Source organism: Phalacrocorax carbo, chromosome 3, assembly GCF_963921805.1.
Source record: "Phalacrocorax carbo chromosome 3, bPhaCar2.1, whole genome shotgun sequence".
Taxonomy (NCBI): Eukaryota; Metazoa; Chordata; class Aves; order Suliformes; family Phalacrocoracidae; genus Phalacrocorax; species Phalacrocorax carbo.
Window position 1 is genome coordinate 77,147,504 of NC_087515.1, and position 15,395 is coordinate 77,162,898.

Below are 15,395 nucleotides of genomic sequence, written 5' to 3' on the forward strand. Positions count from 1 at the left end.
TAAGTTATGTTGAATGACCTGTGCTGAAGGGCTTACAATAAAACATTCTTCCCAGCCTCAACACATCACGTAAAAGAACCCCTCAGACACTCTTCTGTGTCTCAGAGCTCTCAAGTACCAAGGATTAAGCCTGATCCACCACAGGTAAATTCTGCTGGAACTGGCCTAGTTTTACTAAAGGTAACAGAAACTGCTCTCTTCTTAAAACAAAAAGGCATTTTAAAAGAACACATGAATATAGAGAATTGCTATTCCTCCTTGCTCTCCAAAAAGTGTTCTTTATAAAACAGCAATGCGCCAGCTGAAGGATCAAAATCCCTCTACTAACTGCATTTTCAAATCTAAAGACCATATTTTTCCTACCATGCACTTTAGTTCTGATCTTTCTCAGTCTCTCTCTAGACCCAAGTCAACTGGCTCTGTGTGGGCGTGGGAAGAAAAAAAGTCTCATTTTCCCATCGCACCATTTGACAGAAGCCAAGTTTAATCTCAGTAGACTGTATAACTCTCATTTCCTGCAGTGGGAATCTGCTGGACCAGGGTCACGCTCTGGGAGAACAGGCCAGCTGCTTGAAGAAGAGTATGCTCTTCTGACAGGCAATATTCATTCCTGGGGTCAGACAGCAAGGCCAGCATTTTCAGAAGGGCTCCAGCTGCTGTTTCAAGTGTCACAACTGCTAACAGAAATACCATCTCTTTTTTAAATAACATCTGTGTAAAAAAAAAAGAAAAACACAAAGGGGGGGGGGGGGGGGGGGGGGGCAGGGAATAGCAAATGTTGCACAATATTTTCTAGTGGTAAATATCCTGAAACCTTATTTTGTTGTCAGGAGAGCCTGTTGAATTGATAAATAAAGTCTGCAATATAAAACATATACAGCTTAAGCTTTTAAGATAGGAACAAACTTCATGTAAAGGAAAACTGTGCCTTTCAGTCCCATGTAATTATTTGAACATGCAAACAAAATGGTGGGGAAGGGAAAAACAGTCTAAAATTTATCTGGCCTTTCAAATAGTTCTCTACAAAGGTCTGTCATAAGGGGCTATTAAGAAAACTAGTGGGGTGGAAGAGGGAAAGGATGCAGTGGATTAGAAAGGAGCTGGAAAAGAGAAAATAGCACATAGAGTAACTCTTCAATTTTCACAGTATAAGAAGTATATAACACATCCCCAGAGGATCTCTCTTAGGGCTGGTATTAAATACATTAATGATCCAGAAATAAAGCACAAAAGGATGGTGAAAATTTCTTTGGTTAATCAAGCCTAGATAACACTGAAAAAGCCCAGAAGGACCTAGAAATCTAGGCAATTGAGCAATATCAGATGAGAACAGCAGATGAAAATTATTCACAAATGTAGGCTACAAGATAAATCACATGAGTTATGCCTGCAGTTTTCTGAGTGAATTGTGGTTATGTTGCAAAACAGCATCTCAATGAACAAGTCACATTAAAAAAAAAAAAAATAGGCATTGTAAAAATATGACCAATTATAATTTTGAAAAATGTATTTTGAAATTGTTTAAGCAGAGCTAAACAATGCCTTGGATATTGTACCCAGCTTTGGTTCTCATGACAAGAGTCGACAGCAAAAAGTCTGGTCCCAATGTGGTGACATCGTTCCATTTTCTTCAGAAGCATATACATTTACTGATGATCTACTACTATTTATACACTACTAGTAGTATCTACTACTGATACTTACAGTGCCTTTTTCTAGGATGATTTACATTTGACTGACATGGGGGGGCAGCAGCGGGGAGGAAAATGAGCTGCAGTCTTAGAGTTGTTATTTAATATTCTTTCAAAGCAGAATATTTTAATTTGCTTCCACAGCACTTTCCTCTGTCAATTGCCTTTTTTTCCCAATTAAATTAATCTGGAAGTACTATTACATGTTCTTTTTCTCCCAACTCCATCACTGCATAACGCAGAAAGCTACGGGTAGGCAGGGGCACTGGGTGCTGGGAACTGTTAAGGAACAAACTCAGAAGCCTTTCTTTAGGTTAAAACCTGTCTTCTATAGTTTCTGTTGCTTCTAGAAAACGTTGTTAAGATAATGGCATTTAACAGAAAGGCATATTTATGGCATCCAGACGGTCATGTGGTCAGAGGAGAGATTAAATGGGTTGACAGACACCCCACACTGATCCAAATCCCAGTGAGGATGGCAGGAGCCTTCCTGTAGATTTTGCCTTCCTCCTGGTTTTGCTGAGATTAAGTCCCTACAAGTGCCCCTCCTCTCACCTTATTTCAGACAGGTACATCTGTGGTACTTCACCTGATGGTCCATTTTTGCCAATGTAGAAAAATAAGCATTTTCAGAGCCTGATTCATTTGTTATGTTTCCAATGTCTACCTTACAATGAGATAACTCATAAACAACTAGCACAGAAGCAGATATTGACACTGTCAGTATCATCTCAAGTGAGGTGAGAAGAACCCTATTGCTAGGGTCCATCCTATAGAGAGCACAAAGACCATTTACAAGTAGCCAGCTCAAACTCCAGATTTCACATTCCGTCCTTTGGTGTATTTGTTCTCTAGTTATCTCCTGGACTGCTACCCAATAGATCCCATGTCATTTCCTTGCCCTGTCACAGACCCTCTGTGATTTCAGGCGAATTTCTCTTCATGCAGCATAGGTATTGTGAGGATAAATTCAATTATATTTGCCCTGTGCCGTAATGCTGTGGTATCGTGGTGACAGGTGTAGCTGAAAAACTTAGAGCTGTGAGCAGGAGCAGTTGGGATACACTGCTGTGCTATCCACCTTGAATCTGGCATGAAGAGGATCCTGGAGGCTCACCTGCTGCTCTCATTTACAACTATGTAAACCCACTCATCAACAATCAGAATTTACTCTTCCCTGACCTCTGTTACTAATATTTGTTAAGAAACAGAGATCCATTTGCTTCACAAGACAAGAATGGAGCTTGCTAGTAAAAGCAAGACAGGAAAACTAAAACAGAACTTCTCTAAAATGATAAAAAATGGAAATAGAAATCCACTGATTTTCACTGTAAGTGGGTAGAAACCCATTTTAAAATAATACTTTTTATTTGAGCAGCTATTTTTATCTTTTTAGAGTTACTCTATATTAATCTCCTCTCTGAACTCTCATGTATTTCCCCCCATAACATTTATTACATCCGATGCAGCTTGACTTTTCAAATCACATAATTTGGTTTAGTTGTTTAACATAAGGATGATGGAATTGGGCACTAGTGAGGCAAATGATTGAGGCTCTTCCAAGTTTTTTAGAACACCTTGGCAATAAAAGTCTGTTCAGAAAGGCAAGGGCTATCTAACTGCAGCTTGTTTAACATTGTTTTCCAACAGCATTAGCTCTCATCTGGCAGGAAGCATTGGTTTTAAAGGCTGCATGAAGGGGTTCCAGTTCCAAAAGAAGGATTTCAACTTGTTAGAAGAACCAGGAACCCTGGGAATCAGCTATGGGTGCCCAGAGGATTCACTGGTAAGCATAACACCATTTGTGAGATAACAACAACATTCTGGCAATGGATACAGCTGTGAGCTTGAGTTTTACTCCAAACAAAGGGACGAAAGACTTGAACCAAGGAAATGACAATGGCACTCACTGACTGGCGTGGTGGTGTGTGTGTAAGTCTGCTCACCTACTATGTAGTTTTCACCCTGAATTACAGCACAAGGTGTTTTACTTGATATTCTTGAGATTGCTGGGTCTGAAAGAAATTGTGTGCTGTATTCTGAATGGAAATATTCCAACATAATTCATTTTTTCTTAAAGAAACAAGGAGAATTGTCCTCACATGTGTCCTAATACAGACGTATGAAATAAAAAGACAGCAAGATATTCACCCTTCAAAAGAGTTCTCCCCTTAAGTCAGGCAAGCTTTTCCTCTTGGACACACAAAGCTACTGCACTAGCATTAACACTGAGAAAATGCTGTTTTATTTCCAATCCTTTCCATTATTCATCATTTGTTCATTACAATGCAAGCTGGTAAATCTAAAGAGTGTTTATGGTCTTTATACTATGACCATGTCTCTCCAAAGCAGTGCTGCAAACCTGTGAAGATGATGGTGGGTGCCCACCACTTGTGGAACCCATCACACTGTCTCGCCCTCTGTCAGCAAGGAAGCTGGCTGCAATCTGTCCTCCGTGGACCCAGTTTTCTTCCTCAGACACAGAGGGTTATAGAGTGCCATGGCAGGCCCCCCACACCAGCAGTCAGTGCAGCACACAAACTAATATATCACATGTTGGGATGGTGACTCAGTGCCACACAGCTCTGACAGGAGCTTGAGCCCCCTCTGCTTCTAGTCTTCATGCTCACTAACAACAGCAGATTTAGGATGAGGCTAAGAATCCCAGGAAACTGAGAACAACTTGGCTTATGCTGTATAAAATGGCTACACTTTCTTAAGATTTTCAGAGCATATGAGGGATAGACTATATAAACTAGATTAAGACACGCAGGAAAAAATGAAGTTTTTATAGAAGAACTGAACCGGCTGCATCTTAAAAAAAAAAAGAAATAGCCTCATTCCTTTTATGATTTGTATGTTTTCTGCAGTTTACTTATAATTTTGTTTTATTTCATACACAGATGTCCCGCAAAGCATATTTCAATGGAGAGAGCTTCATTGCGTCAAGCCAAAAAGTGTCCCTCTTCAGTGAATTTGAAGGAGGCTTTAATTTCCGGACATTGCAGCCCAATGGGCTGCTGTTCTACTCTTCTGAAGGAGTAAGTATATATTTCTTTACAGTTTGTTTTATTTTATCCTTGGATTGTTTCCCAGGAGAATACATGGGGAATAATACAATTTCTCACTTCATCTTTTCATAATAGAGAAAGCAGTCCTCAATTCATTGATGACCTCATTTTCACAGTTCGATCTACACATGAAAACCAGCAATGCTTAGACATTATTTTGATGTTGAGAAAAAGATTTGATCATATGTCTAGAATTAACATGCATCCATTTGTGCTCAATAAAGTCCTTAGGGCAGAAATGCACACTGTATCTTGCTGTGCTCAGCAGCACTGCAATCCCTGTTTGAATCTATAGATGCTACCAAAGTACAAATAATATTACGGGCCTGACATTTTCCATCCAGAGGCAATCCCTTACAAGCAAAGACAAAGTTTGTTTGAATTCGTGGGAGGGTATTTTAAGCATTGCTGAGTTGACAGAAATGAGTCAGAAAGCTGCCTATATTCCCAGATGGTACTTAGACCTCCATGTGTGACTGGGAAAAGCTGCACTTGAGAATGGCTCCTTGCAGGTATGGGAAGCCAGGCTGCTCTAAGCGTCCCTTCAGGGGTGTGACATTGGTAGAAATATGGACTTGCACTTCCAAAATGTTGTGTGAGCCAGAAGGATTCCAAGATCCTGCAGGCTCAGAGGGACATCTGCAGCAAGTGTGAGCTCAGACGACAGAACATTTGCCACCACCCCCAAATGTGTGTTCTGCCATACTTGCAGAAAGATCAGCAGCAGCACAACACCAACTGTGTACAACACGGCTGTGTGACGCCAACAACCACTCCTGAACTATTCCATTTTACAGCCTGGAGTATTACCTTAAATTGAAATCAGTAACCGTGTCAGCTATCCACATCGTTTGCATAAATGAGGCCTTACACACACCACTTCTGGTTTTAACTCAAAAGCTCTAATCCTATGAGGTGGTAAGCGCCCTACTTAACAAATGGAGGTTCAGCTATTTAGCAATTGACAGAATGAGACAGGATGATTCCTGCCAGTGCACAGTGGCCCTGCTTGCTCTAATGGAACAGACAATATTCCTGCTATGTGCCACAGTGATCCCACATGCCTGACCCAGACAGCAGATCATATCTCGGAGATAATTTGGAGTGATTGAATGGGTCTAATCAGAGGGAATTAGGAAAATAAAAAATGTATTAGCCTTATGACAGTAGAAATCTTGCAGTACAGTACAAGGGGTACCAGAAATATAAATGAAATGTAAACATTGTACATCCGTGCTAGATGGAAGGAGCTCATGTGATAGATAAATGAGAGATAATCAGCAGCAGAATCCCAAGAATTCAGGCTTAAAAACCAGCAAGAATATCAATTCTAATGAGATCGTCTCCTGTTTTGCTTCTCAGTATATCTTTCTGCAAATAAAGCACAAATGGGGAAAACAGCAGGAAGGAAAACAAATACAACAGGAAAATGTACAGAACTGTTATTTTTTTCTGTATTACACTTGCTTATGAAGATGCTTTTGTCTGTATTTCAGTCAGATGTATTATCCATCTCTATGGACAGAGGTGCTGTGGTTTTAAATGCAAGTGGAAACAAAATTCAGTCACCAGAACGAAATTACAACGATGGAAAAACCCACTTCATCATTGTTTCTGTCACCCCAGAAAGGTAAAGCTCTCCAACATCTTTTATTCCCTACCTTTAGAATATAAATATTTCCCATAAAGCATGTTATCATTTAATATTCACTTTCAAAGTGATGTTTAAGAGAGGTTTTTAAGTGATATTTTACACAGATCAATTCAGTTAAAAAAATACTGAGCCAAAAATCTAAGTGATTAAAACTGGCCAGCTTGGCCTGATCACGAGATGCTGGGAATTTTTAGTAAAACCAAAATAATAGTTTTTCTAAAAGCTTAGTCCTTTTTCATCCTCAGGTATGAAAGCTGTTTAATATAAGATTAGCATGAGATTAATTTTTCAGCAGGACTGATTGTTCTGATTTGTTAATGCAATCCCAAATTGACCCTGAAGTAATTGAGGCATCTTCACAAAAAAGTATTAATTTGGGATATATACAGTGGAACACGTCCAAAATCTTTTTAGCACTGACAGACACAAATGTAAGACTAAATACAGCAGTAGGGAATAAGTCTCTACATGCTTCTTTAAAAATTTGAAAGCGTTTTATTGGTATGTTTTACTCTTGGTTCGTACATCTAAAATTTTCTTAGGTTAAATAATCAAAGCATCTTTCTTTGAGAATCTTGCCTATGCAGATACAACCAGGTCATTCTCAGTTTTCTAATGGAAATGGAGGTTTGCACCTATGACTTCTGACATCCAAGAAACATAGTTTGAAAAGCTCAAGGTGCAAAAAGGTGCCTTGGAAAAGCATTGGGGACTGTCATGTTTCCCTGAGTGTGCTGAATTCTGAACTTGCCAAACAAAGTCAACGTCTGATGCTTTAGTTATACTCAGTCTCTGACTAAAGCAATAGAATCCTTCCTGACTTCTGCAGCAATTAATATGTTGCAAAACGGCATTAGGTAAAAAACATTTTATAAGCTCAAACGTCAATGTACTGTGACAAAAGAGAAGGAAAAAAGGATAGGGACATAAGGAGAAAGGATCAGCATGTGCTTAGATCTTTTTTTTTCTTTTTTTTTTACCCAAATGGTGGCTCCATCCGTTTATTAGCAATTCCTTAGTTTATCTATCTTCACTGAGTGGACTGTATTTTTTTGGACTTTACAATTAACGCCAGGATATTATGAAATCCATGGGCCTCTGGTCTCAACTTCGCCAGTGGGTTAATTGCTCTGCTACTTATTGCATAGCTGGAAGCGAAAAGGTCTTCTCATAACTTTGAGCCCTACCACTCAGTGATGTATACACAGCATGGAGCATTTTGGGTGCACGCAATGTGCTGTCTAACCACTGGCATTGACATTTCCAAAACTAGCCTACAAAATGGTTGCTTTGCCTTTGCAGATACGAGCTGACTGTTGATGACAAGAAGCAAAGCAAGAAGAACCCAGCAAAGGACAGAGCAGGAAAAAGCTCGGACAGCGTCAAGAAGTTTTATTTTGGTGGTTCTCCCCTCAGAATGCAGCAAGCCAACTTCACTGGCTGCATAAGCAACGCTTACATCACTAGGTGCGTAGCATCCTCCCAAACACATTTACTAGGCAGTCGCTGCCTGACAGCTCAGATAGTAGCTCAAGCAAACTGATTTATTGTCACAATGAAAATCCCTCCCTCTCTCATTTTGTGAGGATAGACAGTATGTGTGAATAAGTTTCTTACCTTATTTGCCGCAGAATCTGCTGGCACAGACTTGCTACGTTAAGATATTGTTAAAGTGGGAATAAATCGATGTGAATTGGCTTTCAGTACTGCACCTGCTAATGCTGCTGGTGCAATGTATAATATGCATAGCGGTAATTTACATTTATATTATGTAGATTTCAGCTCTGCCTTTGAACCAACATGATATTAAGGCATCCCACAGAAGCTGTGGAAGTTAGGAGTTTGGTCATGTGAAATGGTCAGAATTTGTTGATCTTAATCGTATTATGAAATGTTCTTATATAGAAGACTTTAAAGTGAATTTGATGCTGCAGATTGAGACTCTCTGTTTATGCAAGCACGGATACAACAGGCAGAGTAGTTTAGGCTGCCCGCATTACCCAAACATTGACTGATATATCTCTACTTTTATCCATAATCCAAGAATCAGAAAAAAGCCCATCCAAATGTAATTTAAACTATAGATGTAAATTCTGCTATTTTTATGAAGACAATTCCAACACTTGAAAAAAAGCTGTTCTTGTCATCCCCTCTTTGAAACACAGGTTGGATCGAGATGTTGAAGTGGAGGATTTTCAGCAATACTCTGAGAAAGTTCAGACTTCTTTGTACGGATGCCCTGTGGAATCTCCTCCGGTTGCTCTTCTTCATAAGAAAGGAAAAAACTCTTCAAAAGCCAAAGGAAACCGTAATAAAAAGGTTTGCTACAAATTGCCCCATTACCACCCTAGAGTTTTCCGAAGTTGATACATACTGTGTCAAGACTGGGAATTTTCCAAATCATGGGTCCAAAATGTACCACGTGAAGAATATTTCAGATATACGAAGGAAAGAATCCTATTCCTTTACATATTCCACCACTGCACATGACTGCCCTATCCTGATCTATCTGGCCTACGCATGCATCATTCTCTGTTACTCAAACTGTAAAATGAAATTTATGACATCTTCAAAAAAGCGCTGCAGAAACAAGCCTTCTTGATTTCTTCTATATCCTAAAGGCAATAAGCTTGCTTCTGTTCTCAGCTACTTCTGTGTGGCTTGTTCTACTGGGTACAATTAGCATGAATTAATATAAACGTGAAAAAAAAAACCCTCTTCCAGCATGCAGAACTTTTAGTCCAAGCATGTCCTCTTTTGCCTATAGTATAGCTGATATCGTCACAAGCAGAGAGGAAAAGATTCAAGTAGGAAAACTGCAAAAGGATTGATTTGTAATTATGTTAGCTACACAGTATTCCGTTTATCCCTTCCTCTGCCCTAAATCAGCTTCTATAGTAGATCTGTTCATGGAAAATTTGTCTTGGAACCGTTCCTTGTATTTTTGTATGGAAAAAAATATATTACTAGCTTATATATAAATGATACTGTTATTTTTATTACGTCCAACCTTAGTTAAAATTTTTCTTTCTATGAAGGTGGGAAGAGATAAAGACAAGATTTCAGAGCCTTCAACTGGCCTCAAAAAATTGTATCAAGAAGTGAATATGCAAAGAGACCCCCAGTGCCACTTGCCCATGAATCCCAAGGCAACCGAACATGCGTATCAGTTTGGAGGAACAGCAAACAGCCGGCAGGAATTTGATCACATACCAAAGGATTTCAGTGAAAGGTAAAGGGCCCTTACAAATAAAAATTAAATACACTGGGGAGGAGACAGATATACTAAAAGGTGTTTCAGTTGGGTAAGAGCAATAAATAGACTGTGTTTCCAGTTACATCCCTTTGTGGAGTCTTCATCTACACTGTATATTAACAAAGTGCATCCCCTTGCCTATTTGTAGGATGTCAGTTCTAAACAAGCAATGCGCCATCGGCCTCTTTATGCAAGAAGCAATGGCATTATAGCAGAGCTGGAAAAGAACATGATAGTTCACCAAGAAATGAAGCTGTTATGTGTTGAGTGGACCTTGGCAGCTGTTTAACAATTAGGAACCTACACAGTGCAGTAGGACATAAAGCTATGAAAACCATGTCCAATTCAAGCCATAATGGAAATACAAGTAATTAATAATGAGTCCAGATATTGTGCACATTTAATTCTCAGGCTCCCACAGAATACGCCATATGGTATGTTATGATGAACAAAGGATTTCAGTTTAATACTTTCCATGAAAGACTATAAATTCAACAACACAGCACTTCCTGGAAGCATACCAGACCACTAACGCAGAAAAGAAGAGTGCTATTTCCTGACTCAAATAAAAAAAACATTTCGTTCGTTTTAATTCAATAGTGTTTTACTTAGGGCAGTCCTGATGGTGCCCATATGAAGAAGAAAAACCCAAACTCTACTATGTTTCTTCATCCCTACAAGACATATTTGTTTTACAACTGTTATTACCGCTTCATCATTGTAACATGCATTTTTGAAAAACAATGACTTGTGATGTTTTAAATCAATTTATATTGGCAAGGGCCTAAGTCTGTGTGCAATGTACACATACATGCAATGGGGAATGTATAGAACCTTCAGGCAATTCAAAGAATGGAAGCTAGGCTAGTCACCTGACATGAGAAGCAGGACTAACAAGCTCTGGCGTTGTCCTACACCCGTACAGCTTTGCCATTTTTCAGACGCAAAGTAATAACACCAATCACTCAAGAAATCTTCATTGTTGCAGGGTCAAACCAAGTCAGTATAACTTGCCATGTTGTCTTGGACCTCACAAGGAAGGACAAGCTTAGCAGCGAGTCTGGAATAACATTAAAGATTTGTGAACTACCAGGCCTCCATACCACCACAGTTAAAAAGTCCCCCAACATTGCTGTTCAACAGGAATGGAAGTGTAGTGTATATACATTTGCATGTCCAAAGAAGGGCAATGAAGCTGGTCAAGGGTCCAGAGCACAAGTCTTCTGAGTGGTGGCTGAGGGAACTGGGATTGTTTAGCCTAGAGAAGAGGAGGCTGAGGGGAGACCTTATTGCTCTCTACAACTACCTGAAAGGAGGTTGTAGTGAGGTGGGTGTCAGTCTCTTCTCCCAAGTAACAAGTGATAGGACAAGAGGAAATGGCCTCAAGTTGTGCCAGGGGAGGTTTAGATTGGATATTAGGAAGAATTTCTTCACTGAAAGGGTTGTCAAGCACTGGAACAGGCTACCCAGGGAAGTGGTGGAGTCACCATCCCTGGAGGTATTTAAAAGATGTGTAGTTGTGCTGCTTAGGGACGTGGTTTAGTGGTGGACTTGGCAGTGTTAGGTTTACAGTTAGACTTGATGATCTTAAAGGTCTTTTCCAACCTAAACAATTCTATGATTCTAAGATGTCCCTGTTCACTGCAGGGGGAGGCTAGACTAGATGACCTTTAAAGGTCCCTTCCAACCCAAACTATTCAATGATTCCATGATTCTATACTGTCAGTTATTGGTGGTCTGCACTGATTTTATTCACTCCAGAGATTTTCATTTTTGAAGACAAGTTTCTTGCATGGCAGCTTCTTCTGCAACTTTGACTTCTACTCCAAAAAACAGTATGGAATGTTTCTCAGAAACACCACTTCCATAAAGGAGATGTATATTCCTTTGGACGAAAAGAAAATCTCAGTCTTCCTCTGCCTGCAGTTTGACTTAAGTCAATTATATCTGCTTTAATTTTAATATTGTGTTTTTATGTGCCAGAGCTCAGTTCTCTATCAGTCTGAAAACTTACTCATCTCATGGAATGATTTTCTACGTCTCGGATCAAAAAGAGACCAACTTCATGGCCCTTTTCGTTGCTCATGGCCGACTCATTTTTATGTTTAATGCTGGTCATCAGAAGATAAGGATTAAGAGCCAAGAGAAATACAATGATGGTCTTTGGCACAACGTAAGTAAAAGAAAACAGTCATTATGATGGCACATGCTATCAAGGCTGCAGTAAAGATGCTGCTGATGTGACAGGTCAGGGAGTTTTCGTTAATGTGTTCATAACCACACCTACAAGTTAGGAAACTTCTGCCAATATTTTTAAATCTTCAATGCAGTATTTTATCAAGTTATTAACTAGGGACAGGAAAGTGAATCATCTATAAAAAACCAGCAATTATGAACACTAACACCTGAAGAGAAGTGACAGAAACAAGCAGAACAATGAAACAATTAAGTTAAGTTGGCTAAGAAAGGAAGGACTAGGATAATTCCATTCAGCAAATTTCTTTGAAGTGCCTAAGCAAGGAGCACAACTGTTTTAGGGTCCCTCTGTAGTCTATGAAAATAAAAAGATGATTTTAGGAGTCAAGGTGAATCTCCCCCTGTAGGTACCTCTCTCCTCACTGACTACAGAGGAAGTCTACAGTTACTAAGCTCCTAACTTGGGCACTTAAGTGTTTAAATCAGGCTGGATCAATCCAGATCATAAAACTGGTGAAGAGCATAAAAATGCTAACAGTGATAGCACTGTAGCAATGAAACATATATGGAAATACAAGAACGGCAGACCTAAGTAGACCTTGTGACACTTTGATTACCTCTGCCTTGTACACCAAAATATAAGAAAGACAGCAGTTTTACTACCTAGCCTTTACATGAATGGGAAAAAAGAGGGTTGTTCAGCAAAGATTATTGGCAGTTAATAAAACAGGCTTGTAGAGTATCACTCACAAAATTTTCTTCTCAAACTTCTTTCATGCACAGGAGTATTCCCTCAACAGACGAAAGTAATCTTCCAAATATTTTTCCTCCCGTTCTAGGTGATATTTATTAGGGACAAAAATATCGGTCGCTTGATAATTGATGGTCTCCGAGTACTGGAAGAACCTTTTGGCAGTAATGCAAACACGTGGCAAGTCACTGAACCACTCTATATTGGGGGTGTAGCTCCAGGAAAAGCTGTAAAAAATATCCAGGTAAAGCTGACACCCATTATACCATCCCACACCTCTGTGTACAGCTAATGCAAAAGCTGACTGTAGGGATGAGCTCAGGCAAAAGCATATTATGATCTGAATCCTCAGCATGCTAAGGAGCACACAGCTCAGTTCAAGTGGATAGCAAAGCTCCTACAGGGCTGCGCTGGCGGTAGCTGGGCTAGACTTCCATAGACTTGCAGCAGCAACTGGAAAGCCAGTAGTCTCTGAAGAACAGAGAAATCCTAGTGACATCCAGGCTTAGAAGAGACAGGTAAAGTTAGGTGAGATCAGTTCCACCCTAAGGTCTGAGACAGATGAGTTTTGGAGAGATTTCAGTGTTGTCTTAGTACCTCTATTTTAAGACAGTACCTAGAAGTCAGGATTCCGCTCTACACCTCGGATACTGAAGTGCATGGAAAGGAGTATTAAACCAAAAATGAACACAACCAAGTCTCCTTCAAGGTAATCTTTAGTGTTATGTGCTTAGCAAGACAGATACACTACTCAGAAAGTAGACCCCTGTCTTGCCTTGAGGGTAGGAGGCATGCGTAACACTGCCTGGCTCTAGTTGCACTTTGTTTCTCACAGTTCAGTAAGGATTGTTTAAGAAACAACACAAGCTGGAGTTACCTTCAAGTCATCAGAGAGATATGAGAGGCTACAAAAAGCATCTGTCCTGCTTCTCTTCTCTGGAAACTGTTTTTTAATTAAAAACTGATGCACTAGACAATCACAGCCTACATAAACAAGTACAAATAGGAGCAGAAGAGTTTATTTCCTTCCACAAGCAGTTTATCTACTAATCATGCTTTTTTTTCCCCCTCAGATTAACTCTGTCTACAGTTTTAGTGGTTGTCTCAGCAATTTACAGCTCAATGGAAGATCAATTACTTCAGCTTCGCAGACATTTAGCGTAACACCTTGCTTTGAAGGCCCATCAGAAGCAGGAACATACTTTTCTTCAGAAGGAGGATATGTCGTCCTTGGTAATGCACTACTAAACAAATGTATCCCATAATAAGACTGCAGTATTCACTGCTTCAGAACGGCACATTTCACTACAGGGTGTGGTAATCCCTGAGACTGTGAGCTGTAAGGATTATTAGATACAGATCGTTATTGCGGTAAACAGATGATATTGACAGGTCACAGTGTCACCATGAAACTTAACAAGTCATCACATAAATACATCTGTATGCATCTCAAATAATAATTTCAATTGGAATATTTCAATTAAAATAATATGGTAAAAACTATCACAGACATATAGAAGTCAACATGGCTAAGATCAAGTATACCAGCAAATGGTCATCCCTTAGGTTTTTAATTAATAAAACAACATGTAATTCAAAAACCCTAAGGAAAGGCTTTCTGCATGTCTTGATAATGAACAACATTACAGAACATATCTTCTCTGTCATTTAGGACTGCAGTGTTCCAGGAAGTGTTTTACAAGGGGGTTTTGGTCGCATAGGCTCTGATCTGAACAGGAAAGGAAACTGCACAACCCTATTCATTGGCAGCACCAAGAAGAATTAGAGAGTGTTTCTAATTTCCTCCCTGGCCTGCCACCAGATTGAAAAAGGGGGGTTCTTCTATTGAATCATCAAAGCTCAAGTAAACTCCCACTCACTGTATAAAGACTGCTGAATGTCTAGCAAATTGCACAATAAGAAACTGCCAAAAAATACAAATAATTTACTTTCTGCTGTCCATTTCATTGCTAAGAAATATTTTTAAACAAAACACAGTTTCTAAAATAATGAGAAAAATAAAGAAACCTTTATTAGTACTTCAAGCAAAGATAAAACAAAAGTTGAAATGGGTTATTGACAGCTCACTACGCCATGTCTTCGAGTATGTGTACTGGCTCATGTTCCAATAGTTTTAAATACAAAACAAGTAAGTTCCACCCTTGGGTTTTGAAATTCCCTCCTGACTTTGAGTAGACATACAATTTCAACACTAACTCAGTACAAAAAGAATGTTATTCTTTTTCCCTCGCAGATGAATCCTTCAGTTTAGGCCTGAAATTTGAAATTGTTTTTGAAATACGTCCCCGAAGCAGCTCAGGAATTCTACTGCATGGTCACAGCGTGAATGGAGAGTACTTGAACATGCACATGAGAAATGGGCAGGTAAAATGAAGGCCACGTTTCCTCCACTGCTTTGACTGGTTCCTCTCCTACCTACTTGGGCTCTGCTATATGCAGCTTTTCTCTTACAAACTTGGAATTGATTCCTATTTCTTTCTTAAATACATTAACTGCTTAGACAACCCAGATATTTCTTTTAAAATACAAAAAACAACACCTAAGACAAAATCAGATCACTTTACTGATACCAACTATAAATATTTCATGAGCAGTTCAAAAGAAGCAAGAGCACTGGCTCTTTGGTGCTGCTCTTTCATCCACACATTAAAAATGTATAACAGGTACAAGTAAGGTAACTGTTGGTGAATTTTTATTTGTTTATTAAAAGAGAAGTCTGAGTTGTGCTCAGTCTCTTCTTCCTTTAACATACATG

At 39.3% G+C, this 15,395-nt stretch overlaps 1 protein-coding gene across 1 annotated transcript in view; it reads left to right on the forward strand.

Moving 5' to 3' along the window:
* LAMA4 (laminin subunit alpha 4) overlaps positions 1-15,395 on the forward strand; it is a 107,819-nt gene that overhangs the window by 82,261 nt on the left and 10,163 nt on the right. The window contains exons 26-35 of the mRNA XM_009511816.2: positions 3,342-3,477; positions 4,595-4,732; positions 6,259-6,392; positions 7,719-7,883; positions 8,582-8,735; positions 9,455-9,648; positions 11,656-11,845; positions 12,708-12,863; positions 13,693-13,852; positions 14,874-15,004. Of these exons, the coding sequence (XP_009510111.2) occupies positions 3,342-3,477; positions 4,595-4,732; positions 6,259-6,392; positions 7,719-7,883; positions 8,582-8,735; positions 9,455-9,648; positions 11,656-11,845; positions 12,708-12,863; positions 13,693-13,852; positions 14,874-15,004 (1,558 nt within the window). The remainder of the gene's footprint in view (positions 1-3,341; positions 3,478-4,594; positions 4,733-6,258; positions 6,393-7,718; positions 7,884-8,581; positions 8,736-9,454; positions 9,649-11,655; positions 11,846-12,707; positions 12,864-13,692; positions 13,853-14,873; positions 15,005-15,395) is intronic.